This window comes from Cupressus sempervirens, chromosome 1 (genome assembly GCF_028749045.1).
Source record: "Cupressus sempervirens isolate cs-2001-9-10 chromosome 1, ASM2874904v1, whole genome shotgun sequence".
In the NCBI taxonomy this organism is placed as follows: domain Eukaryota; kingdom Viridiplantae; phylum Streptophyta; class Pinopsida; order Cupressales; family Cupressaceae; genus Cupressus; species Cupressus sempervirens.
Window position 1 is genome coordinate 638,328,217 of NC_143118.1, and position 26,474 is coordinate 638,354,690.

A 26,474-nucleotide genomic window follows, 5' to 3' on the forward strand; every position below is an offset into this window, starting at 1 on the left:
ATAACTTCGTATCTCAACTTAAAATGTTTCAAAGAATTCTCGAATATCTGGAGGCTGTCGTTATACATTACGAAGATGATATTAATACCTGTATATGTGAAAATTCGAGCCCGTTATGCAAGAGATACGATACTGTGATGCAACGAACAGTGCGGATCTTATTGTTGATGAGTTAACAATTTTGATTGAGAAAAGTTGGACAAGCGATCTAAGAGAAAGAGCGGAGAATGCTGTAGAAAGCCTTCCCGCGGTCAAAATTACAGAGAATCGTATCAATGAAGATGTTGTCTGTTCCATTTGCTTGTCTGGTCCTGAAGTTGCAAAGGGGCATATATGCCATTTGCCTTGCCATAAAGGCCACATATTTCACAGAAATTGCATTCAACAATGGTTAAATAAGAAAACCCATTGTCCCATGTGCAGGAAGCCAACATATTTGTATAGCTTAGGAAGCGAAATATATTTGTATGGTTGGAGAGAGGCTTTGATTCAATGATATAGGCTACATTTGCATGATAATAATTCATGCTGGAGTCAGTTTAGATTGGGAGAAAATGATATGTAGATATTGTGCATTTGAAAAACAAAACTTTTTAAACATAAAATCTTAATATTAAAGATTATTTTTATCTAATATATTTTAATATTTTTGAAAATATTAGTTGGCTATTTCTAGCTGATTGTTGGACTTTGATTTGAGTGGTTGAGGCTTGCCTCCTCCCCTATTTTGATACTTTACCTCTTTTTTGTTCTCTCGATTATTTAATTTTAAAACAAATATTACTTTTAAGTATTAATTAAAAAACAAGGGTTCTGAATGCCTATCAACCAATCTACCATGGTTCTATCTTAAATGCATGCAAAATACAGTGGAATTTGGTCATTGTTTGGATAATTACCATGAGTAGCAAGGACGTGTGGGTATAAAAATGCAGCTATTTGTGGATCTGTATAGTTAAGAGGAGAATATCTTTTCACATATTTTAGTGGAAAATAATGAGGGAAACATTCCCTCTTCATTGTTTCTTTGGGCACAAAGCCATGTACTTGCTACAGTGAAAAAATTGAAGAGACCTCGTGTCTCTTATTGTAGAGGAGAATCTATATAGTATGTGCAGAATATGGAGAGTATCATGAATCTCATCTCTAATATATGTGATGCTCCATAAGATGCTCTGACATGTACTACTATACGCACTACAGCATGTGCCACTAGACACATATAATACATGTAAACATGAAAGGAACATAACATACAATACTACATATGTGTTTTGTATATCCTAAATTAAAATATGATAGTTAATAAAATAAAAATTTATTGTACTTGATCACATTTAAGAAACTAGAATTTCATAAACATGAAATTAAATAATTTAGCTATTTAAATGTGAAAGAAACATATGTTATGTACATGTACATAGGCTTTTGTAAACATGAAATGAACATAACATGTTCATGTGTACATTGTGTATGTGTAGCAACTTCATAAAATAGTTTCAATTAAGTCTAGATAGATTCTAGCTCACATGGGTGGACTACTTGACACTTAACTAGGTTAAGTATAGAACTAGATTCACCATATAATTTAATAGGTATATTGTCATGACCATGGCTAAGGTTACTAAAGAAATAAGTAGGACTATGGTTATAGTTAGGGCCAGTGTTAGGTTTAGAGATAATTTTATGGTTGGCCTTAAAGTTAAAACATTAGAGTTAGGTTAAGACTTATTATTAGGGTTACAGTTAGGTTTAGAGTTATAAAATTAGTAGTATATGTTGTTCTTGTTGTATAAGCGTCGTAGCATAAATTAATTTGATTAGGGTTGGAATTCAAGGTTAATGTTATATCATGATTATGGTTTATATTATGGTTCTAGGGTTAATTTTAGGGTTAGGGTTTAGCATTAAGATTGAGTTTAGGGTCATTATTAGGGTTTAGTCATGGTAAATTTTTATTAAGTTAGGGTTAGGAAAATATTTAGGACTAGGGTTAGGAGTGTGTTCAGATATAGTGTTCTATGTTGAGTAAGCTATTATGGTTAGACTTAAGGTTAGTGTTATAATTATGTTTATATAGTTATATCATTAATGTTTAATATCAGTGTGAGACTTATGTTAGCATTACAAGTAGAATTATGATTAGGTTTAGGATTTTGCATTAAATGCTTAGCAATTTAATATAATTAGGGTTATGATTTAGTATTAGTATTAAGGTTTATGTTATGGTTATAGTTACATAGTTAGGCTTAGAGTTAGGATTGAAGTTAGTATTTAGAGCTATATCATTACAATCATGATCAATGTTAGAGTTAATATAATGTTTAGGGATCTTTAGCATTAAATGTTTAAGGTTAGTGTAAATCTAGAGTAAAGATTTTAGTTAGGATTCATATTAGGGTTTATTAGGGTTCAGAAGTGAGGATCATATCACAGCATGGTTAGGTTTAGGGATAACTTTTGGGTTAAATTATATAACTTTAAGTTGAATACCTATAACTATCAAAGTAGGCTATTTATTTTTGAAGTTTATAAAATATTCCAAATATTCAAAAAAAAATTGTGGACTTCAAAAAACATTTAAATGATTCTCAATTATTTTAATGAAAGTTTTTATTTAAATACAAAAAAATATAAATTTTATCCTACTTTAGTATATTCCATTGGTTAAATATATTTCTTTAACAAATTTTAAAGTATAATTTTAATTTTTTAAATATATTTTATTGATTAAAAAGAACTTAACATTACAATCCTATAAGATAAGAGCTTAGGTTATCTCTACCTTCTAACTCTTATTATTGCTTGTGCATTTTACATTTTATAGAATGGGCCTTTCCAAGTGTTGAATAAAATATCAAATGATCAAATTAAAAGAATCAAAGTGAAAACTTATGAATATTAAAATTTGGTTTTATTTTAGTTCCAAATTAGCTCCAAATTATCCAAAGCTTTACCAAAAATATTTGTCAATAACCTAATGTCTATAGTTAAAACCTCCAAATTTAGGCCCATCCAATTCATACACCTTGATATTAGATCCTGAAAAAAATCCAATGCGAATTGTTTCAAGGGAGATATGTATCCTTATTTTTAACTTAGATGAGTTTATTTTATCCCTTGTCAAGGTAATAATTCATGTTGTTTAACTTCCTTTTAGGTTCTTGTCTTTTTTTATCACCATGTCTATTCATTCATGACATTTTTTTTTGATGAATAGTCCCTTACTTATATTTAAAAAAATACAATAAAGTTACATATTCACAAAAAAAGGGGCTGGGGGAAACATGATCACCCCATGAGTTCATATGGTCGTAGGCTAGAAATCAATTATTCATCAAAAAAGACTTATAGAAAACATCAGAAAATAAAGAAATCCTCATGTCACCAGCACATCACCAGCTAAGGAAGGAGGATCCTTAACATTAGAGCCGCACCTGAGGGTGGGGTGAGTAGATAGCTCAAGGGGATCTCATCTGTCATTAGTAGCAGTAGAATTATCTTCATCTTTCTCTCTCATAGGCCTAGGAAGAGAAATGGCTAAGTCTAGCTTGATAAATACTCACTTGGGGTTTGAGTGAGTAGAAGGCTAATCGATAGCAAGAGCAGAAAACTAAGCCATTGGGGACCACCTCAAACTAGACCTCCAAGGAGGCAAGGCAGAGTGGTGCTGACCACCAAAACCTCTAGAAGAGAAACATCGACCAAAAGTAGGACCACTAGGACAGCAATGTGGATAAGAGCGAGGCATGTGTGAGCAACAAGTATAATTGCTATGTCCTCAATAGAGACTGCGAGGAGGAGTATGGTTGCTAGAGGCCAAATCTTACAGAGCACAAGCAACTATAAAGGGGGCATATCCCCAATGAGCCAAAAGTTTCTGTAAGTGAGCCACCTCCAAAGCCACTTTATCCATTTGTACTTGAATCTACATCATGAAATTGTTATAAATACATGCTTTAGCATGCATAGCCACATTGATGTGAAGTGTTTTTTTAGCATAAATGATTGCATTGCATTCTTTCCAAATGATAAATAAGATCTCCAATCTGAAAGCATGCCATATCTTTGTGTATTTGAAGGGTATCAGAGTATTATCACCTAGAAGAAACATATGCCAAGAAAAAAGTTCTGGGTAGAAGGGGTGAAAGAGATCATGGATCCATTGCTAGTAACACTAAACCCATCTATAGAACTAAAAAATGTGCAAAAAAGACTATGGTTGATCATAGAAAGGGCAATAGGGGTCAGCACCTCCTAGGTGTTGTATTTGGGGGCCCAAAGGAAAGCCTTGGAGAAGAATACACCAGACATAATGCACAAGTTTGGGTTTAGTAATGGCATGCCACATAGTGGAGAACCTCTGACTCCAAGTGTGATCCAATTATTGCAAATGCCAATGTTGGTCAAGAACATCAACCATTGGCAGGTGAGGAACCATGGGTAGGTGAGGAACTAGCCATTAGTATCCCAACCTAGGTTTATAGCTAGTTACCATGGTGTCTAGATATCACTTCCAATCCTTCCACCAAGGGTGAGAAGACTAGATGCCCACTTTATGTAACAAATGTGAAGGCACCACAAAAGCTAGAAGATCAAAAGTTTTTGAATCTGGATGAGTGAGCCAAAATTGCACTCTCATGTCCTCCCACAGTTTTAAGCTCATAGTAACTTTGGAAAAAGGATATTTAGGGGTCCTTATACGACATTAAAAAATACAGAGCACTAGTGCACCTTAGCTAGGCGAACACCTTGGATAGAAAATAAAGGTGACCGCCAAAGATTATGTTGGTTCATGGACAACCCATCTCTAAACCCATTTCCAACCTAATGAAGCAAGGGCTTAACTACTTCACATGCTTTGCAAATACTCTAGGCAACAAAAGTATCCTGAATTTGGATAGGTTCAAAGGTAACAAGAAGGGTTTGAAGCCTAATCCCCTTCCAAGCTAGCCAGTGAATGGAAAAGCTTGAGGAAATGCAATGTATTAAAAAAATCTTATAGGCTTCACTACCAAAAAGAGCTCAAATCACCCATTTAGCACATAAAGCATTACCTTTCTTCTGGGTGAACAACAAGCCTAGGCCTCTAGACTCCTTGGGGAGATACTAGAAATCTCGGGCAACTCTATGAAAGCCTTGGTGAGAAGTGCCTGACACCCAGAGGAAGTCATGTAAAAGGTTCTCAAGTTTGAGGTAAGAGGCCTTTAAAGAAGCCCAATATGAACAATAATAATCATGGTTGGTGGCCAACACTTTGGAGCAAATCTGGAATTTTTGCACTAGGGAGAGGGGTTTGGTGATCCAATACTCTTGCTTCTTCTCTATTCTAGCAAGAATTGCATTCCAGAGCTCAATAAATGAGGCTTAGAAGGTGAAGGGGATACCTAGAAAATGAAAGACTTTTCTATGTTGAACCCATTTCCATTGATATTACTCAAGCCAAGTAGGAAGAGGAACATAAGACTACCTATAAGAAAGGGTTTTGTGCCACTGAATGGCAGACCCTAAAGTAAGATAGAATGTGTCAAGACATTGCAAAGTAGAGGCAATATTCTCTTCATCCTCTATGAGAGCGAGGAAGGATTCATCTATGAAATGACCATTCACAAGTTGATCAAGGGAATCTAGGAGGGAAATACCCTAGGCCCTTCTTTGGGAGATAGCATTTGCAAGCAAATACCCAAAACCTTTTGCTGCCAATACATATAAAGAAGGTGCTAGTAGGAATCTCTGGTGAATTGACTGATAAAGACCAAATTCTTGAGATTGATGGCCATTAATGGAAATGTAAGTAGAGGCATCTCTAAAAAGCATTTTGACTTATTGTGAAAAATTAGGGCCAAACCCAAGAGCCTGAAGCATTGCAAGAATGAAAGGCCACTCAATCCTATCATAAGCTTTGGCAAAATCAATTTTGAGAAAGATGGCCTATTGCTTTAAATGTCAAGCCCATTCCATCCCTTTCCACACATCAATTATATTCTCCAAGATAAAACAAGACTTGATAAAACCCATTTGTTCACAGTGAATGATCTTAGTAAGAAGATGATAGATTTTAAGAGAGAGCCTTGGCAGTGATCTTAAAGGAGACATTCAATAATGTAATAGGCCTCCAATTTTAGATATCTTTAGGGTTACTACCTTAGGTATGAACTTGATATTCCATTTGTTAATATTATTGCACAGAGAAGGGGAATTGTAGGCCTCAATATAAACCTTATGTAGGTCTAGACCAATCTCATCCCAAAATGCTTTGTAACATTCACAAGGGAAGCCATAACAGCCAGGGGCCTCATCAGCTGGCATGGAGAAAATAACTTCCTTGAGGTCCTCTAGAGTGATCTTTTTCTCATAGAGCACATATTGTTTTGGAGTGAGTCTTTTAGGTGTGATAGCTAAACAAGCCTACAAGGCTTGGTCTGAGGCCATCAAGGGACCTTGCACTATGAAAACTTTTTCATAGTGGTAAATTAAAGCTTGGAGAATTTCAAGAAGCTCACATAGGGTGTGTTGACCCTACCAAATGCATTCAATCCCCACCAAAGAGTGGTGCACCCTCAACACATTGAGGAATTCCTTGGAAGCTTGATCACCAACCTCTAGCTAGTGAAAGTGGGCTTTGAGTTGAGCTCCTCATGCAGTATAATTATCTACAACTTGCTTCTGATGGCAAAGATTGGCAAGCCAAACCTAGAGATATGTATCAAACAGATTCATGGCAAGAGCTTCATTGTTCATATAGAGATCTTTGATAATGGCCTCATAGGATCTCTTATGGTACATGACCAATTGCCTCCAATAAATGTGAAGAAACCTCATAGCACGGTTGATGGAATCATTCCACCACTAAATCCACCCAAAGGAAGAGTTGTACCTAGGTTCAAGGTTCCAAGTTTGTAAAATATGAGTGGCAATGGGAAAATGGGACAGCACTAAAGTATTAAAGTAAAAACTAGGTTTTACAATTATGAGGTGGGGTAGAATGCTAGGTAATGGAGAACTAGATCAAAAAATGATCTAAAAGAGTCATGTCAGGGAGTGGAGTGATAGGTAGCAGACTCGTATGAGAAAATGAAAAAATGGATCAAGTAGAAATCATAGCATAGTCCAACCTTTTAAGGAACCTATCAGTTCCATCTTGAAAGTTGGACTGTGTGCACCAGACATCGTCAGTTTGATGAAAATGAACATTGGGATAAAAAATATCCAACTTGTTCCACATGTAGAACCAAGCTTCTAACTCATCGTCTAACCATCAAAAAGGAGAAAAGCCTACTTTCTCAACAACCAACTCAACCATATTAAAATCCCCATACAATATCTAGGTGGCAGGCAACAAAGAATCAACTAGCGAAAAGAATAATTTTGACAATGTGAAAAAAATAATTTTGAAAAGACAAAAAATGTAAACTACTCTCTCAATTGGGTCAGAACCATGGGAAATAACAAAAGGAAAAAGTGGAGGGGAGAGGAGAGTGACTATACTACCTTGACTAGCTTCATGCCAAGAAACAAAGCTAACATCATCTGACCATATCACATAGCAAGCTGAGTTGAGAAGGAACCTAGAGACTTTGAATTTTTACAAGCATAGAATATCAATATTGTCAAGCCTACACTTGGTATCATGAACAAAACACTTTCTAGGGAGGTCTATTAGCTTCGAGAAAATTCATCATAAACCAACTTACATATTCACCTCATCCTCAAGAGAGGAAAAATTGTTGTGCAAGAAAGTGAAGGATTCAAATGAGGGTGATGGCTTTTTGTTTATCCCCAGTAATAGTGACTATGTTTTTTGACCTTCAGGGCTGCAAGAGTAATGTAGATATGGAGAGGAAATCATAGAGCTGCTTGAGGTGCATGAACCCAAGAAACTTGTACCTCTAGCTTAGTTGTCCCTTGTGACATAGGGTTTGAAATGGGTGGCGACACAACCATAGGAGCCTCTAGTGCCAAGCAAACAAGAGGAGCCATACTAGAGCTAGGATGGATGGGTTCTTAAGAAATAGGGTTTGGCTTAGTAGTGCCCTTACACTTCTTGACAATTGTTATCCACTCATCTTTTCTAATGGCCAGAGCTGGCTTGGATTCCTACACCGAATAACGATTGTTCTCAAGAAGAGGACAATTATTTGTCTTGTTACTAGTAGATTAATAGTGAAAACAAGTATTTAGGAGATTCAGGTAAAGCACCCTTTGGGTAAAGGTGGTAGCACCAATCTAAATTTCCATGGACTCTTTAAGGTCCCTAGAGAGGTCAACCTCAACACAGACCCTCCGTTGAGGATGGGCATTAAAAGAATTTTCCAATTCCATGAAAATTACTTTGCCCATAGTTTGGGAAATTTTAGTGAGAAAAATCCAGCAAGGGATGGGCAGCCTAGGGAACTCTACCCAAACTAGAACCCTAAGTTTGCAGTCATCTAAGATGCAAACCTTTCAAGACCATCTTTGGAAAACAAGCTGACATGAGTGAACTTCCCATGACCCATGGCTGAAAGTACTCATAACCTGGGAGGGGTTACCAAAACAAAACTGGAAAAAAATCTTGGTAAGGTTTTGAATCCCTTCAAGGCAAATCCCCTAGGGGGACTAGGCCTTGGATACCCATTCACATAGTGTGTTTTCTGATGGAGTGCAATCCACAATATACCTAATAAGGGTTTGGGTTTGTAGCTATTGATAAGCATATTTAAAAGTAGAATTATTTAGAACCAAGTTAGGAGAGGAATTACCTCATGAAATACCTTGGGCACAAATTTGCACAGGCATTTGCTTGGTGGAGCAATTTTTGCATGCAGTAACAACTACAACACCAACAATAAATGCTAGGCTAGAGAGGGCCAAGACCATTATAATTTAAAAAAAATGATATTCTTTTATTTAATAGAATTTTCATTTTATGAAATATCAACATAGATAATATTCTTTCAATAGCCATAACTAGCTTATGTAAATATTCTATATATAAAATAAGCCAAGAGACATCCTTTGAATATATATGAGCTAGTAGCTTTTTTGATGCAATGTGTTTAGCACAATAAATTCATTTGACACTAAAACAATTTGTATCTTGTATATAGGACAAATAATTTAGAAATATCATGCAATGGAAAAATTTAAAAATATCTTATTTTCCTATAAGCTTTTTAAGATCTTCTGTAAACTTTTTAAAACTAAGATATTGAAAAATAATAAGTTGTTATATATTTTTTATTTATGTATTTACTGAAAGATTTTTTTTTTAAAATATTCGCATTAGAAAAAGAGAAAGTTTTTCACTACTTTAGAAACATTTTCAATTTCAATTTAAAAAGTAAGAAGTTTTGTTATCTATGTATCTTTCTTTATTAGTTCTAGCAAGTGACTCTTCAATATTTTTAGTTACACAATTAAATGCAAGAAAACATCCTTCTTTATAGCTATATGGACAAATGGATAGACTATAAATTATTACTAACTCTCAAAATATAAATAAGTGTGACCTGTCAACTCATCATTCTACTAGCTCACCATTTTATAAAACATTCATGTAAATATCAAATTTTATTAAAACAACAAAATGTTTACATTGATGAATGCTTCTACTATAGAAAGCCTCTCGGGGTAATTAGTTGGATTATATATCTTGTTTGGAGCATCAAGTTTAAATTTTCAATTATAGATACTGGGGGTTTTTGCTTAGCCAGGGTTTCATGCATTTTCGAAGTTTTCTTTCATATGACTCTTTGTCTGAGCTCAAAACATATTTAGTGCAAGAGTTTTTAGGCTAGGTTGTAATGACCTAGGTTAGCAATAGCCGATTTATTGCTATTGGTGTTTAGGTTGTTGCTTTATAAAGCCATGACACCTCCATTGAACAAAAATCCTCACAAATTCATCTTGAACGTCTTTCATGAGGTAATTTTAATATTGTCCATCCTTTTCAAGAATTTGATGTTGCTTGAAATTGGTTAGAACAACATACCTTGATAGGGTATTTTGTGGGTAGGACTCCTCCTAAAGCTATACATCGAGAATGGGTGAACAAGAGCTAGACTCCTCATGGTGTCCACCTTGATGCTATGCAAAACCTTAACAAAGGTTTTTTTATTTCATTTTTTCCAACTCATCTTAGGAAGACACCATTTTTTAAAATGGCCCTTGGTTAGTGCATTCCTCCCTAGTTTTTCAAACATGGTTGAGAGACTTCACTATCTCTAATGAAAAAAGCTTAGGGATCCTATCGGGGTTCTCAGATTTACCCTTGCCATGTTGGCCTTTTATTGAGTCCATTACCAATACTCTTGGAAAAGTTATTACCAAGGAACATGAAATTTTTTTCAATTCTCATCCTTAGAATTGTGTGTGGATTGATTTTGATCTCTCCAAGGATCTCAATGATTCTATGGAGATATAGATCGGTTCTCAATCCTTCTCTTAGAAGGTGCTCTATTTGAACCTACCCAAAACTTGTTATAGGTTCTAGCTAGGGGAACACAAGATTAGGTATTTCCCTTTTGTCATGCCCAGTGTTAAACCCCTTCCTAAGGAGGCCCCTATCAAACCAGTAGAAGGGAAACAAAAAGAAGAATGGACTACTATTGGGGAAAAGGGCAAGACTCCCTTAACTCCTAAATATTCATATGTGGCTATCATTTTGGTTCCTCCTATTTCAATAGGAGTGAAAATCATAGCCACTGCAGTGTTGATGATAGTTTTTTCAAAATGAAACCCTAGTGTTTCTTAGGTTTCAAACCCTAGTAGTTCATAGGGGATCAATGCAACTACAACTATCACTTCTATTATGGTTCACACTCCTTTTGTTGCTTCCTCCATTGTGCCTTAAAATGTGCAATGTTATTGCAATCCTCCTACGTGTGTTGAGAAAGTAGAGGAGTTTCCTTTTGGCTTTAACTAAGTTTCAACTTTCTTGCAAAATAGTTACTCCTCTCTCAAGGGTGAGGAAGATATGAAGAATTTTCATGAAGTTTTTATCATGGAATGTGCAAGGTCTTACAGACCTCTCCAGAAAGTACTTTGTTATGGATACCTATCATAGACTTGGTAATTTAGATTTTCATTGCATGCAAGAGGTTAAAATTTTGGGTTTCATGCTTTTCTCTACATGACATGTCATTTGGTCGAATGTCATTATGTTTTCTTCTCAGCATGAAACTAGTAGATGTGGTGTAGTTACTCTTTTGTCACCTCATTTTCATTCTGTTATTATTTCACATGGTTTTGACCCCATGCATAGAATAATTTGGCTTTTTCTCTATATTAACAATCATTCCTTTGGTGTAGTCAATGTTTATTCTTCCAATGATCTTGTGGAAAGATCTCAACTATGAGGTTGGATGGCTAACAACTTGCCTCCATCTATTTGAATTATGTGTTGTGACTTAATTATTGTTGTGTTGACCTCTAACAAAGATGACATTTTTCCTTTTCTCTGGATAGTTGGGGAAATGGAAGCTAGGTATTACATGCATAATAGATGGGGCCTTTATGATCCCACTACTAACCACCTCTAGTTTAGTGGGGTGTGGCACACTTGGTCTAACTTTTGAGCTAGCTCTTACCACATTTTAAAATGTCTCAATTGTGTCATGGTTATTGCATAATCTTTTTTCTCCTTTTCTAATAAGCAAGATTTATCTATCATTCCTTTGCTATATGTAATATTATCAAACCACTATCCCATTTATTTTTCCATTTCTTGGCACATAGTTGTCTAGTGAGTTGTCATGACATAGTTTTTCCTTAGTACATCACTGTTGATACATGCTTCCACTATTGGTCATATCTTACATGCATGAAATTTGGAGCCACATCCGCATTCTTAGAAAAGTTGAATTTAGTGGTGGAATTGTGTTGTTACTAGAAGTGCTAGATTTATGCACATCTATGGGTGGCAGTTGGTGGTTTTCAAATGATTTTCTTATGTATCCACTACTACAACTCTCAAGAAAGCTTCTGAAGCTCTCACCCTTAACCCTTTTGATTTTGATTTATAAATTCAATTTTCCAAGCTTCATCATGACATATAGGTTGTGGATAATTATGCTATTGAAGGGAGCCAAATAAAAGCTTGCCTACATTGGTTGGAGGTTGGTGATAAGGCTTCTAAAGAATTCTTCTAGACTCTTAGAGCCTATCATACCAATCTTGGGATTAAAAAGATCAGGTAGGATAGTTTTTTTCTCGCCAGTCTCCTTGACATCCTGAAAGCTTTTGTTCACCACTATAGAAATGTGTTTTCTTTGTAGGGAAATTCGATAGCTTGGGAGGAAGCTCTTAAAAAAAGTATTTTTGTTAGTCCAAACCACCTAGTAGTCAAGCAATGTGATTTCTATGAGCAACTTTTCACAATCTAAGACCTCGAGAAGGCAATCTTTTCCATGGTTGACGAAAAAGCCCCCAAGTGTGATGGATTTCCCGTGAGTTTTACAAACACCTTTGGAAGTCTATTGGTCCCAAACTGCAAAAACTTTATCTTAATATCATTGTAACATTCTAGGATTTATTATCAACAAAGGAAACATCAAATTCATACCTAAAGCTGGCGATCCCAAGGATATCTAGAACTGGAAACCCATTACTTTTCTTAATGTCTTATAAGATTATTGCTAAGGAAACTTTTCTTCAAATTTTCCATCTCCTACCTTTAATTTTGCAGCCAAAGAAAACTAGATTTATTAAGTAAAGGTATATTCTTGACAACATCATTGTTGTTTAGGAAGGCATGGAATTGGACTCCCAAATCCAATAAGCTACCTATGTTTTAGAAATTGATTTTGCTAAAGGTTATGACTAGATTGAATGGCCTTTCATCTTTGCTATGCTTCAAGCTCTTGGTTTCGGTCCCAATATTCATTAGTCTATGGAGATGTTTTTTGGAGATGTTAATGCTTGTATTACTATCAATAGCTCTCAATCTAAAGCATTTGGGCTCTTTTGCTATATCCTCTAGGGTTTCCCTCTTGCTCTAACTTGATATGTTCATGTTACTGAAGGGTTTGGTTACTTGCTAGCCCACTCCATTTCTTCTAGTTTGTTATGTGGCATTTCCTTTCCATATTCCTCCTCTTTGTTGGTCAATGGGCACTTTGCTAATGATTCCTTTCTCACTCTTTTGGAGGATGAGAAAAAAATCACTAATTCCTTGTAATGCCTAGACACCTTTTGTCAAGCCTTTGGCTTAGCTATTCAATGTCACAAAATGCTCTATTATTGAAAATCTTTTCTTGTAGCTCCATGATTACTTGACCAGTTTGAATCGAAATGGGTCATGCATGGGGAGATCTTTCACTTTCTAGGCATCCCATTTGCCTTTGATGCTTTGTTAGTTGATTTTTGGAATGTTGTGCTTATCAGGATTGAAAAGAAGCTTGACTGTTGGCTCCTGGCAGCTATGCATGTTTATTATTCTTCTTATTGGGCTCTTTTCAAAGCCTCTTATCTCAAATTAGAGAAAATTTTTTGTGACTTTATTTGGACTTCTTGTTCTAACTATCATGGCTTTCACAGAGTAGCTTGGGATTTTTACTATCTCCCTAAAGAGTCTAGAGGCCTTGGCCTTCTTTCCATGTAGAAGCAAGGCCTTTCTCTTTGTGCCAAATGGATTATACATTCCATTACTAGAGATGAAGCATGGAAAGTTTTGGTTTGGCATTACATTTATTGTGGGTTTCCTATTAATATGCTTGCATGGAAGGAGATTGGCTTTCAAACCCTTCTCATCATACGGGAATCTATTCACATATAGGGCTCTTTTTTCATCAAGAGCATATAGAAATCTTAGGAATCTAACAAGTCGTGGCTTCGCTGGTTTGCTGATGGGTTCTCTGATGGGCTCTCTTTGAATCAACAAAACATTTGGTGGCCTCTGTTATTTTCCATCTAGGTTGTTCCTTTGGACAAGACTCAAGGTGCCAGTGCTCTGAATTTTTCAAACATGGCATGAAGGCACCTAAGGACCTCTTTTCTATGGTCTCTATGAGTGTCAAATCTTAAAAGGTATGCAAGTCCAGTTTCATCTTACCTATTTAGATTGATAGACTTTTGATACATTACTTTCTACAATTCCAAATCACTTAAATAACAAGGTGTGTATTTAGTCTATTTGACCATTGTGGACACACTAGAAGTGGTATTTGACCACTCCCTTCACCAACTACAAACCATGTTTTTGGTATCAATGGCTTTCTCCCCATTTGTCAATGGTAGATACCCTAAACCATGTTGACATTTGTAGTCTTCCCTATCTCAATGGAGAAAGTGTTTCAAAACTATTTGGAGTGCCATTATAGAGCCCAAGATTGCACATTTTTCTTGGCTCCTCATTTTTTAAGGTCTTCCCTTTGGGCCTCGACTCAAGCATATTGGGGTTTTGGATGCTCGATGTCCATTTTGTGGGTAGCCAGACTCTTTTCTGCATTTTTTTTTCTTCTGTAGACATGCTCAAGACTATTGATCTGAATTAAATCTCCAGATTATAATACCTGGTGTGAAACCTGCGGTATTGAAATAATAATAATAAACAAAAAGATTGCCAACCAAAAACTGAACTCCATTCTATTCGAAATATGAGTTTATACAAAGATGGAGGATCTCAAGGGTCACTAAAATCCCCTTAGAAAACGAAAATGAAGAGTCATTAAATGTTTAATACAAAGATGGAGGATCTCAAGGGTCACTAAAATCCCCTTAGAGAATGAAAATGAAGAGTCATTAAATGTTTAATATAATTAAACTTATTCAAACAATCAAAATTATCAAAAAACTATATAAAAATTTAGGTCTACTTGGACAATGCATAACTTTCTAGTCCTAGCTCCGATTTGTAAACCGCTTACTTCGTTGGAAAGCTGGTCAAAAACTCTAGAACCAGGATGTCCCCGAGGAAGATTGTCCCAGAAATGCTCCGAAGGCCTTCAAAAATGCAATTTACTGAGACATAGAAAAAACCGAAGAATTTTATTATTTTTCTATCTTTTTACTGCCAACCTGATCACTCCTCCCCCCTTGAGAGGCAATGGGCCCCATTGCATTAATCTGCTGCAACAAGTGAGGAAATTGTGCTTCAATTTGCTCCTTCGTCACCCACTTGCCTTGATGAGGATGCTGACCAGCTCGAACCATGCGATATAGAGGAATATCTTGATTTCGCAGAGTCTTTAAAATGACTTCAGTAATATGGTCACACTGGGCTGGAACAGTAGCAGATAAGTCTGTGACTTGAATATGTTTAGTAGCTTGGGAAATGTCCAACAAAGGAGCAAAATAGGGTCTCAACAATTCCACATTGAAAACTGGGTGCAGTCCCAAAAATGATGGTAAATTAAGTTCAAAAGCATTCTCACCAACTTGCTTGATAATAGTATATGGGCCATAACGAAGAGGACGAAGTTTCTTGTTTGGTCCATGAAGGCGCTCTTTCTGAAGATGTAACCATACCTTGTCACCAATCTAAAACTGATGAGGAGTGCGATGTTTATCGTGCCTCTCTTTATACTTATGATTACTCCGCTCCAATATCTCATAAACTTGTTGCTGTAGGTGCCTAATGTTGTTAATGAATTTTTTTGCTCTATCTACCTCCTTGTCACTATTCAGTAGGCTTTCAGACTGTAGAACTGGTAGTGCAACATCCATTGGTGCCAATGGCTGATATCCAAGACAAACCTCAAATGGACTATGCCCTGTAGTACTATGTAGTGCACGGTTGTAGCTGTGTTGCACGTAGGGTAAGCTTGCATCCCATGTGCGAGGATGTTTTGAATGATACATCCGTAAGATATGAATGATCATTCGATTCACTACTTCTGTCTGCCCATCTGTTTGGGGGTGGAATGCTGTAGACTTTGTCAACTTTGTGTCCATTTTATCCCATAGTGTGGACCAAAATTTGCTGATGAATCTGCTATCCCTATCAGAAATAATGCTTTTGGGTAGCCCAAAATGAACCCAAACATGTTCAAAAAATAACTTCGCAGTCTCTTCTGCAGTAATCATCTTTCTACATGCCACCATAATAGCCATTTTAGAAAACCTGTCTACCACAACATATACACAATCATGTCCCTGCCTGGTGGTTGAAAGCCCTGACATAAAATCCATTGAAACAGATTGCCATGGTTTATCAGGGATAGGTAATGGTAAGTATAGACCCAACTTATGGTTTGTTGGCTTTGCAATTGCACAGGCTGCACAAGCTTGTATATATGAAATGATGTCCTGCTTCATTTTTGGCCAATAGAAATGTTTCTGAAGGATAGAAGTAGTCTTACTAATGCCAAAATGTCCTGCAACACGACTATAGTGGGCTTCCCATATCATTTTCTTTCGTTCCTCAGTGGGTACACATATATGACCAACATGGAAAAGCAACCCATCCTGCAAGTAAAAATCATGGATATGCTTTCCTTCAACCAAACTATTATAAGTATTAGAAAAATCAGGGTCAACACCATAGAGTTGTTCCCATGTGGATGATTGATGACCACACAAATCCAACACCATTGTCAAACCTGCAATTGGAGGCCTACTCAAGCAATCTGCCACTTTGTTACTGCTTCCTTTTTTATGACGGATGTTGAGGTGAAATTGTTGTAGATAAGTTGACCATCTTTGATGCCTGTCATTCTGCAACTTCCCTTGTGTCTGCAAGAATTGAAGAGGTTTATGGTCTGTATGTATAATTGTCTCCTTTCCTAGTATGTAGTGTTTCCATTGTTTGCAAGCCTGAACAACAGCATACAACTCCTTGTCATAAGTGGGGTACCTATGTATTGTATCAGAAAAAGTTTCACTGTGATAGGCAATAGGATGCCCATGTTGCATGAGCACTGCACCGAGAGCATAATCAGACGCATCAGTTTCTATCTCAAATGATTGTTGTAGATCTGGAAGGGCCAATACTGGTGCTGAACATAATCTTTTCTTTAACTCCTCAAATGCTTGTTGTTTTTCCTCTGTCCACTGAAATTTTGCTTGTACTCCACCCCTTAATGATTGATTGAGAGACCATGATATATGTGAAAAATTAAACACAAATCTACGATAGAAGTTTGCTAAGCCCAAGAAGCTGCGAAGTTCTGTTAAATTTTTAGGAGATGGCCAATCTCGGATTATCTGAATTTTTACTGGGTCCACATGAACACCCTCAGTATCAATTATATATCCTAAGTATTGAATACTCTGTACACCAAAAGAGCACTTCTCCATGTTGGCATAAAGTTTTTGTTGTTGCAGAGTTGAAAGGACTTGTTCAACATGCTGCAGATGCTCAGACCAAGTCTTGCTGAAAATAAGTATGTCATCCAAATAAACTACTACAAAGGAATCAATAAATGGTCTAAGCACATCATTCATCAACCTCATAAATGTGGCTGGGGCATTTGTTAGACCAAAAGGCATAACCAACCATTCGAACAAACCTTCCTTAGATTTGAATGCAATCTTCCATATATCTGTTGGATCAATTGGGACTTGGTGATATCCAGATTTCAAATCAATTTTTGTAAAAAATTTAGCCCCCCTAAGTTGGTCCAATAGATCATCAATTCGAGGGATTGGATATCTATTTTTCACAGTGATTTTATTCAATGCCCTATAATCAATACAAAGTCTCCAAGTTCCATCTTTCTTTCTAGCAAGGACAATTGGACTACCACAAGGTGAAGCACTTGGACGAATGTGTCCTTTTTGAATTAACTCTTGAATCTGTCTCTTGATCTCATCATTTTCTAGAACTGATCTCCTATATATTGGCTCATGTGGTAGTGGTGTGCCTGGGATTAAATCAATAGAGTGCTTGACTTGACAGTGTGTTGGGACTCCCACTGGTGATTTAAATACACTATGATATTCTTTCAACATCTTTTCCAGCTGATTCTGTTGGTTTTCTATTATGGTTACCTTAGCATGTGTATTAAGGACCACTGACTTTGTTTGTTCAGAACGAACCATGAGAAGAACAAAAGCCCCAGTTTGAGCAATCAAACGTTTGCATTGTTTAGCACTAACTAAAGAAGCAGTTTGTTTTGGACATACCTCTGGTATTCGATACCTCTTCTCGCCAAGCTTGATTGTAACACTTCGTGGCCTAGATTCATATATTCCATGCCTTTGATACATGTAAGGCTGCCCCAATAATATGTCACATACATCCAGTGGTGCTACATCACATATCACTTCATCCTTGAAAGGCTTGATTGAATATGACAGATGACATTGTTGAGTTATTTGAATATCTTGTCCTTCATTTACCCACCCCATAGAGTATGGTTGTGGGTGTCTGGTCACTTTCAAATTCATTCGTTTGACTGTCTCCCTGGATATCAAATTCTTTTGGCTCCCACTATCAACAATAAAATGCAGAGGTTTCCCATCAACCCACATCTGTGAATGAAAAAGTCTCTCTTCATCTTCACGATGCATTACTTTAGCAGTTCCAACTATGGCATATGGGTCTGCTTCTATGATGGAGTCATTATTCTTTTGTTCAGAATTATCTGTTGGTGATGCTTCAGCTTCAGGTTCAGCTTGCTCTCTTCTTATTTCTATAATAAGATTTTTAATATTTCGACAATCCTTTGTATTATGGGTTGGAGATTTATGCATCTCACACCACATGCCTGCATTATTCTGTGTCTTTTTTGCAGCCCACCATGTGTTCTTAGAAGAGTTTGAGTGAGGTTCCTTAGTCACATATTTTCCCCCAGATTTATTGTCACCTTCAATCTTTGGCTTATTATTTGCAAAGTAATCCTTCTTTCCTTTATTCTTCAATTTCTCCTCAATTTTTGTAGCATATTTATAAGCAGTTGCCAATGTTTCAATATTCAAAAATTCCATCTCTGTTTGAATATACCTGTGAAGTCCACTACGATATTTCAGAATTCGATGCTTCTCTGAATCCTTAATACCAAGCCTTGCTGAAAGTGCATGAAATGTATTGGTGTAGTCTTGTACAGATTGGTCCCTCTTCTGTCGAAGTAATTGCCATTCTATGTATTTCTGTTCATACTCATCCTCGGGAAGATATGCTTCTTTTATGTATTCTATGAATTCTCCCCATGTGGGTTTCTCGTCAACATATATTTCACCAGAAAATTCCCGTTGTTTATTTGCTAATTTAGTTTCCCAGGCCAATTTCACATGGGTTTCAGCTTTCAAGAGAGAAAATGTAATTTTTTCTATATCTGAGAAGTTGTGTATAGAAAAATACCTTTCTAATTTCGATAACCAATTGTCAACAGCTTCAGCATCAATTTTTCCTTCAAAATTTGGGATGTCAAAATTGACCTGTACTTTGAAAGGAGTAGTTCCATGAAATGGTGTTTCTGATCCAGAGGATTGTTGGTTCTGGAGCATGAGTGTGAATTGACTCATCATCTCCTCTCGTTGCTTATTCAAAGCCTCTTCCAACAGCTTCATTGTATCGTCTGACATCTTCGGTCGTGTACGTCTCAAAGGTGGATATATTGACAAATCCTGTGTCTGCAATCCTAATCTTTGGTAGGATGTCCTTGTGTTAATTGGCATAAAAGGAGCGTTCCTGCTCTGATACCACTGATCTGAATTAAATCTCCAGATTATAATACCTGGTGTGAAACCTGCGGTATTGAAATAATAATAATAAACAACAAGATTGCCAACCAAAAACTGAACTCCATTCTATTCGAAATATGAGTTTATACAAAGATGGAGGATCTCAAGGGTCACTAAAATCCCCTTAGAAAACGAAAATGAAGAGTCATTAAATGTTTAATACAAAGATGGAGGATCTCAAGGGTCACTAAAATCCCCTTAGAGAATGAAAATGAAGAGTCATTAAATGTTTAATATAATTAAACTTATTCAAACAATCAAAATTATCAAAAAAACTATATAAAAATTTAGGTCTACTTGGACAATGCATAACTTTCTAGTCCTAGCTCCGATTTGTAAACCGCTTACTTCGTTGGAAAGCTGGTCAAAAACTCTAGAACCAGGATGTCCTCGAGGAAGATTGTCCCAGAAATGCTCTGAAGGCCTTCAAAAATGCAATTTACTGAGACATAGAAAAAACCGAAGAATTTTATTATTTTTCTATCTTTTTACTGCCAACCTGATCAACTATTCACACTAGATTCATTTTTTTTCAAGGTGTTTTCACCTAAACATTTCTCTTAGCATATGGTTATTTTGGGTCATTCCCCTAGGTTCCCTATACAATTTACCCAGATCTGGCATACTTTTAGGATGGAAATTTTGTTTACTTTGTGGAAATGTAGGAATTGTGTTCTTTTCGCTCATAATTTTCTTGATATAAATATTTCTATGTACACTAAAGCATGCATTTGTAATAATGTAATGATGTAGATTCAAGTCCTAGCCAATAAGGTGGCCCTAGAGGTGGCTCACCTTCAGGAGCTACTCAATCATTGGGTAATGCTCCTTGTATGATTGCCAAAGTGCCTCTTGACATGTCTGCAAATCACACTCCACCCAGGGGCTACCGGCAGGGGCACAACTCATCTGCCTATTGCTCTCACACACCATGCTTGCAAGCTTTGCACCATTGCTCTCCTAGTGGTGGAGATGGTGGTTGGAATCATCACTTGGCTTCTCTACCTTATCATGGCCTTATTTATTTACTCATACAACCATATTCATTATTTTCTTCTTTATTGTTATTCTATATGAGCAATGTTAGTATGCTAATAGAAACCAAATTTAAATAAAGCTTCTACAAACTAAACAAAATTCATAAACTTCAAGATAGACTAAGATGAGCTCTCAATTGAGAATATGAGCCATTAATGGACTCTCTCAATAAGAAGCTCTCTTGTTGAGTAGCTTTATCTAAATGGATAGGATGTATGCTCAATATGCTTCCAAAGGCTTCAATAGATGATTGTGGATTTTTGGTGTGGATAGATGGCTTTAGTATGGATTTGGCTCTCAAAATAGCATTATAACTTTACTTCATGGATTGTGTTATTTTGCAAAGGGGAAGGATCCAATTTATAGGCAAGAGGATTGAGGGATTGAGGGCTAAGATGCAAGGATGGGAAAAAGCTCATGGAGGGCTTAGATTACATGAGAGGAGAGCACATGGATTGTGCTTCCTTACAACCAATCAAGGAGTGACACATGTCACATGGTGAGAGGATGGAGGAAAGGGGAAGGATGAGTCAACAAAGGAGGCTCAAGGGATAAAATCTTCATAAAGACCCTTCATAAGTGCTTTGTAAGAACATTTATGACTTTGTGGGCTTTATAAAGTTTTGTGGTTGAAGATATTTGTGAGAGATACCATGAAATTCGAATTTGAGGGTTTAGGGAGGTTTTAAGCTTGCTTAGGGTTGTAAAAATGATTAGAGGAAGGGTTAGAGATGGCTTAGGACTAGACAAGTGGATGGAAAGTGGATTGCAATTAATGAGGGTGGGTGAAGGAGGAGATATTTGTTAACTTTGCCTTGAGTTAGCAAGTCTTAACCCATGTTTAGGGAATGTGACAAGGTTAGGAGGGGATTAGGATTAGGGTTAAAGAAATCTTCTAGAAGAGTCTAGGCTTTGGATGAGGATGAAGACTTTCTAGAAGAGTCTAGAACTTCCTAGGATAAGATTTTATGAAATAAATAAAGTTTTATTTATTTCAAGGGTTTGGGTTGAGGAGATATTTATTAAAATATTTTTAATAAACATGAGGATTAATATTTAATCTTGATTAAATATTTTGAGTTGGGATTAGGGGTAGGAAATGATGAGATTAGCCTTTAATCGAAATTAAAGAAAGATTAGAAGATTTTGGAAGAGGTTATTGGTCTTAAGGAAATTGACCAACTTTTGGGAAAAAAATAAATAAATTATTTATTTTGGGATTTTTGGTCAATTTATTAATTAAATAATTAATAAATAAGGAAATAATGTTTAAATAAGATTTAAACATTTTTGGGAGGGATTCCTTAATTAAATATTTTTAATTAAGATAAAGGGATTTAATGGCATAAAAATTAATTAATTAATTAATTAATGATGATGTCATCAGAGATTTTTTCAGAAAATAAAAATACTTTATTTTCTAAAGGTTTTTAGGTGTCTACAGTTATCAGTAAATGACCAAAGTCTTTGTATTATATTATATGAATAAATAATAAATTATAGATTACTCCATTCAAATGAGCACTAGTAAGAAAGAACAAAGAAAGAAAACCTACAGTCTATCCTGGGACCAAAGTCTTATATTATATAGATTTAAAAGGGGCTTTCCCTAATATATATGAAGCTCTCTTCATCAGATTTATACATGGGGTTAAAACCATTGATTACAAAGAAAATTCTATTAAAAAGTAAAACTAGTACTTGCAAGGTCAAGGTTTCAAGCATGCTCACTTGAAGTGCCGCAAGGAAAAAATATTGTACTGAGTATTTGCATTACAAAAAAAAACCACTAACTTCCAGTAGGAGATTAGTAATCAAAACTGTGAGAAAGGGAATAGAGGGAAGGATTAATACAAAACAACTAATTATAAAACTCTTCATAACAAAGCTCTTAGTAAATGATTATTATACGAACCTAGTTTAATTTAACCACTTTTCCAAGCATATTTCAAAGCTAAAACATTAAGCATATACAGGTAAATTTCATATAGTCCCAATCATCAGTTTACTAAACATTAGTAAATAAGTTTTATCATCTATTCCAAGATTTAATAGGGTATCATGATATTATGTTGTAACAATATTCTTATCCTCAACCTTCTCAGATCGTTGTTTTACCATTACAATGTATTCAAAATTTAGAGTCTATACTTAGCTTAACTAAGGATGTAATCTTAGTAAAATTAACTAGATTAATAGGCTAAAATACCCATTATTTCATTTTTTCTTTATCAACTAAAGTTACAATGAAAGAAAAATAGTAACCTATCAAAATTCCTAGAAACCACATGGGCATTAAAAGAGCTTCTCATTTTGGATGTATTTCTAATAATTGCTTCTTAAAATGAAACAATATTTTTTCTTAAGACTATACTTTAATTTGAGCCTAAATATTAACCTATCATAATTTGTTTCAATTCTATTATGAGTATAAAGTTATTGCCTTCCATTCCTTGATTCACCAACTAATACTATCAATATATCATAGGTAAGCCCAATGATCATTTGCAAGGAAATTCCTAAATGTTAAACCAATACAATGTCTCAGAACCATCAATACCTTTACTGGCAAGATCATTCACTAAGGTGTTTCCTTCCCTATATATGTGGTTAATAGTGATCCTTTCAAGTTTTGAAATAAGGTCCAAGCCAAGGTTAAGAAAGCTACTCAACTTCCAATTAGGGTTAGATCTATTATGCAAGGCATTGATAAATATTGCATAGTCTCCTTCAATGGCCACATTTTTTAAATTGAGTTGGGAACAAAGTGAGAAGCTATCTATTAAATCTTTCAATTATGCAACATTGTTTATGGTCAACTCGATTTTCATCGATCTTTACACTAATGTTCTTCCTAAACTATTCCTAATGTAGCAACTAATTCTAGCTAGACTGGGATTGCCTCTAGAGGCCCCATCAAAATTAAGTTTAACCCACCCATCATTCGGGGGGGGGGGGGGGGGGGTCCAAACACAAGTTCTTCTTAATATTTGACTAGAATTGCCACCTTTTCCATTAAAGGGAAGGATCTTGAAGCCTATCCAACTATTTCTCATAGATCAATCCTATGATGTCATACTATCACTAGTTTCATTTAATTTGCTATTCAAAGTTTCAATTATTTAAGTTCAATTTTAAGGATAACTATATCAGTTGACATAGCCTAATTCTTAAAAATTCATCTATTTCTCTCTTTCCATATTTACCAAAATGTGATTGAAGGTGAGATTATCCAAAATCCTTTGAAAATATTATTGTAGTGGAATTTTGACCATGTTAAGAAGTGTTTTAAGATAGATTCATGTAGAACCATAGATAAGTTTTTTTTTTTAATAAAACCAAGTCAAGATGGCATGGGAGAAATTGCAATGTAAGAGGACATTGTTAGGATCCTCTTTGGCCATATTGCATAATGGAAATTTAGATGGTCCTTCAGAAACCATCCTTTTTAATTTATTAGCAGTAAGAATTTTATTTTGTATTTCTAGCCATGAAAAGGTTCTTGCTTTAAGTAGGCATAAAGAATTCTAGCATAGATCTGTTGGTAAGAGTTTCAAGGTATTTGATTTGATTTTGGATAAATACTTGTATCCATATTTAGATTTATATTCTCCTATATAAGATTTGGTACATACAAGTTTATCCTTGGATGATGAAAGGGTAAAGGATCTCAGTGATAAGGGAGCTTTTAAAATGGAGAGTTCTTCAATTAGAATGTCATAAATGTCCAAGTTATTACATTTTCATCCTTTAGTTATGGATAAATCTTCTTCCCAATAATCTACTAAGAAGATTTCAATTGTTTGTAATAGAAGAGTTATAGCCTTGGTTAATTTTTCAATTTTTCATAGGGGTTGAAATCCTTCCCAAGAATCTATCCAAAATCTAACCTCCTTATGATTTTTTACTTCCCATGTTACTTTGTTGAAAATAATATGTTAGTATTTCAACATGAAATTCCATACAATTGAGCCTTGAGAGGGGGGTATAGTTCTAAGGATACTTAGAGGGTCAGAGGAGTTCAAATATTTGTCTGAGAGAGACCTCACCCAAGAAAGTTTAGGGTTTTAGATCATCCTTCAAATCAATTTAGCTCCTAAACCAAGAGCTTGGAGTTTTATATTTTGAATTCCAAAGCCAGCTTCCTCCTTATCTTGGAAAATTTTATTCCAAGCCATTAGGTTGAATTTCTTTTTGTTATTAGCTACTTGTGAGAAACAATCTTTAAGGGATTTGTTCAATAAATTTTCTAAGTAGGTAGGGGGGTTTTGTAGTGATAATTGATAAATAGGTATGCTAGATAGTACTAATTTTAGCATAGTAATTCTTTCTTCTAGAGATTCATTTCCCTTTCCATGATTGAATCTTCTTTTTAATTTTACCTAATAAGAGTTCCCATAATTTAGCTTTATTACAGGAATCACTTAATTAGAAACCTAGATATTTGTAAGGAAGGGAGCTCATTGAAATATTAAGGATGGACCTAATCCTCTTTTGAGTTACTTCCTCTGCATTAAAAAAGAAAATTTTAGATTGCACTCTATTGATTTCTTTTCCAGATACCTTTGTATAATCTATAAGTGTAGAATTAATTATATCAAACTCCTTTTCACTTGCTTCACTGTAGAGTAAGGTGTCATGAAATTTTTTTTGATGAGTTTTTGACTTCTTACTATTGGCAATCTTGAGCCCTTTAAGGGAAGATTCCAACATTTTTTTGTTTAAGAGACCTAACAAGTGTTTCTGAAAGTAAAACAAAAAGAAAGGGGGAGATAGGATCCCCCTATCTAATTACACTAGAAGGAGAGAAGAAGCCCTCTAGGGTAGCGCTATTGGGAACCAAGAATTTTGGTTTAGAAATACATTCAAAACTTAAGTTAATCCTAGACTTTGTAAACCCAAAGGCCTAAAGGCATTTACACAAAAATCTCTAGTTTACTTTCTCATAAGCCTTACTAATGTCAAGTTTGATAAGCATTCCTAGCTTTTTACTTAATTTTAGCAAGTGATTTGTTTCTTGGGAAATGATCATACCATCACAGATCAATCTACCTTGGACAAGTCTAGATTGTTTCTCATTTATGAGCAAAGGGAGGATCATTTAGAGTCTTGATGCTAAAGTTTTGGTTAAGATTTTGTAGAGGGTATTGTAGAGGTCAATAGGTCTAAAGTCACTAAAGTCCTTACAATGGTGAAATTTTGGAATGAGCACTAGGAAGGTATGGTTGATTTCTTTGATTATACCTCCATAATTCCTCATACTTTCTAAAGCCTCTATGATTTCCTCCCCCATGAAATGCCAACATTTCTAAAAAATGAAAGTTGAAAAGCCATCTGGTCTTGGGACTTTGTCTAGATTCATATTAAAAAGGACCTTTGTTACTTCATCTTCAGAGATTTTATTCATTAGAAACTTTTTTTCCTTATCACTTATAATCTTGGGAATGGTTTTCAGAAATTTTGATCGGTCTTTATAAGATGAGTATTCATTTAAAATGATTTTAAAATAATCAAGGGTTTCTCTAGATATTTCCTCTTTTGCCTCCAAGAATTGGCCCCCTTTTGAATGGATTTTGGTTATACTACTGATCGATCTTTTGACCTTGGTGTAGTTATGAAAAAATTTGGTATTCTTGTCCCCTTCTCTAATCCAATCTTTGCTTGATTTTTGTCATTAGTATATTTTGTCTTTTTCCAAAATATCTTCCAATTTTAGTCTTATGTTTATTTCTTGGGTATATATATTTCATCCATACCATTTTTCATTACTTCCTGGTTGATGTTTTCTAAATATTCTTCAGTATCTCATTTTAGTTCAAAGATGTTTCCAA

General features: G+C 35.3%; 1 protein-coding gene across 1 annotated transcript in view; it reads right to left on the reverse strand.

The window, feature by feature from the left end:
- Positions 1-208: 208 nt before the first annotated feature.
- Positions 209-26,474, reverse strand: part of LOC149579546 (uncharacterized) — a 54,116-nt gene continuing 27,850 nt past the window's right edge. The window contains exons 2-7 of the mRNA XM_089802110.1: positions 18,823-19,610; positions 15,964-18,777; positions 15,589-15,861; positions 15,102-15,429; positions 14,847-14,922; positions 209-344 (exon numbers count right to left, since the gene is read on the reverse strand). Coding sequence (XP_089658236.1) covers positions 209-344; positions 14,847-14,922; positions 15,102-15,429; positions 15,589-15,861; positions 15,964-18,777; positions 18,823-19,610 — 4,415 coding nt within the window. The remainder of the gene's footprint in view (positions 345-14,846; positions 14,923-15,101; positions 15,430-15,588; positions 15,862-15,963; positions 18,778-18,822; positions 19,611-26,474) is intronic.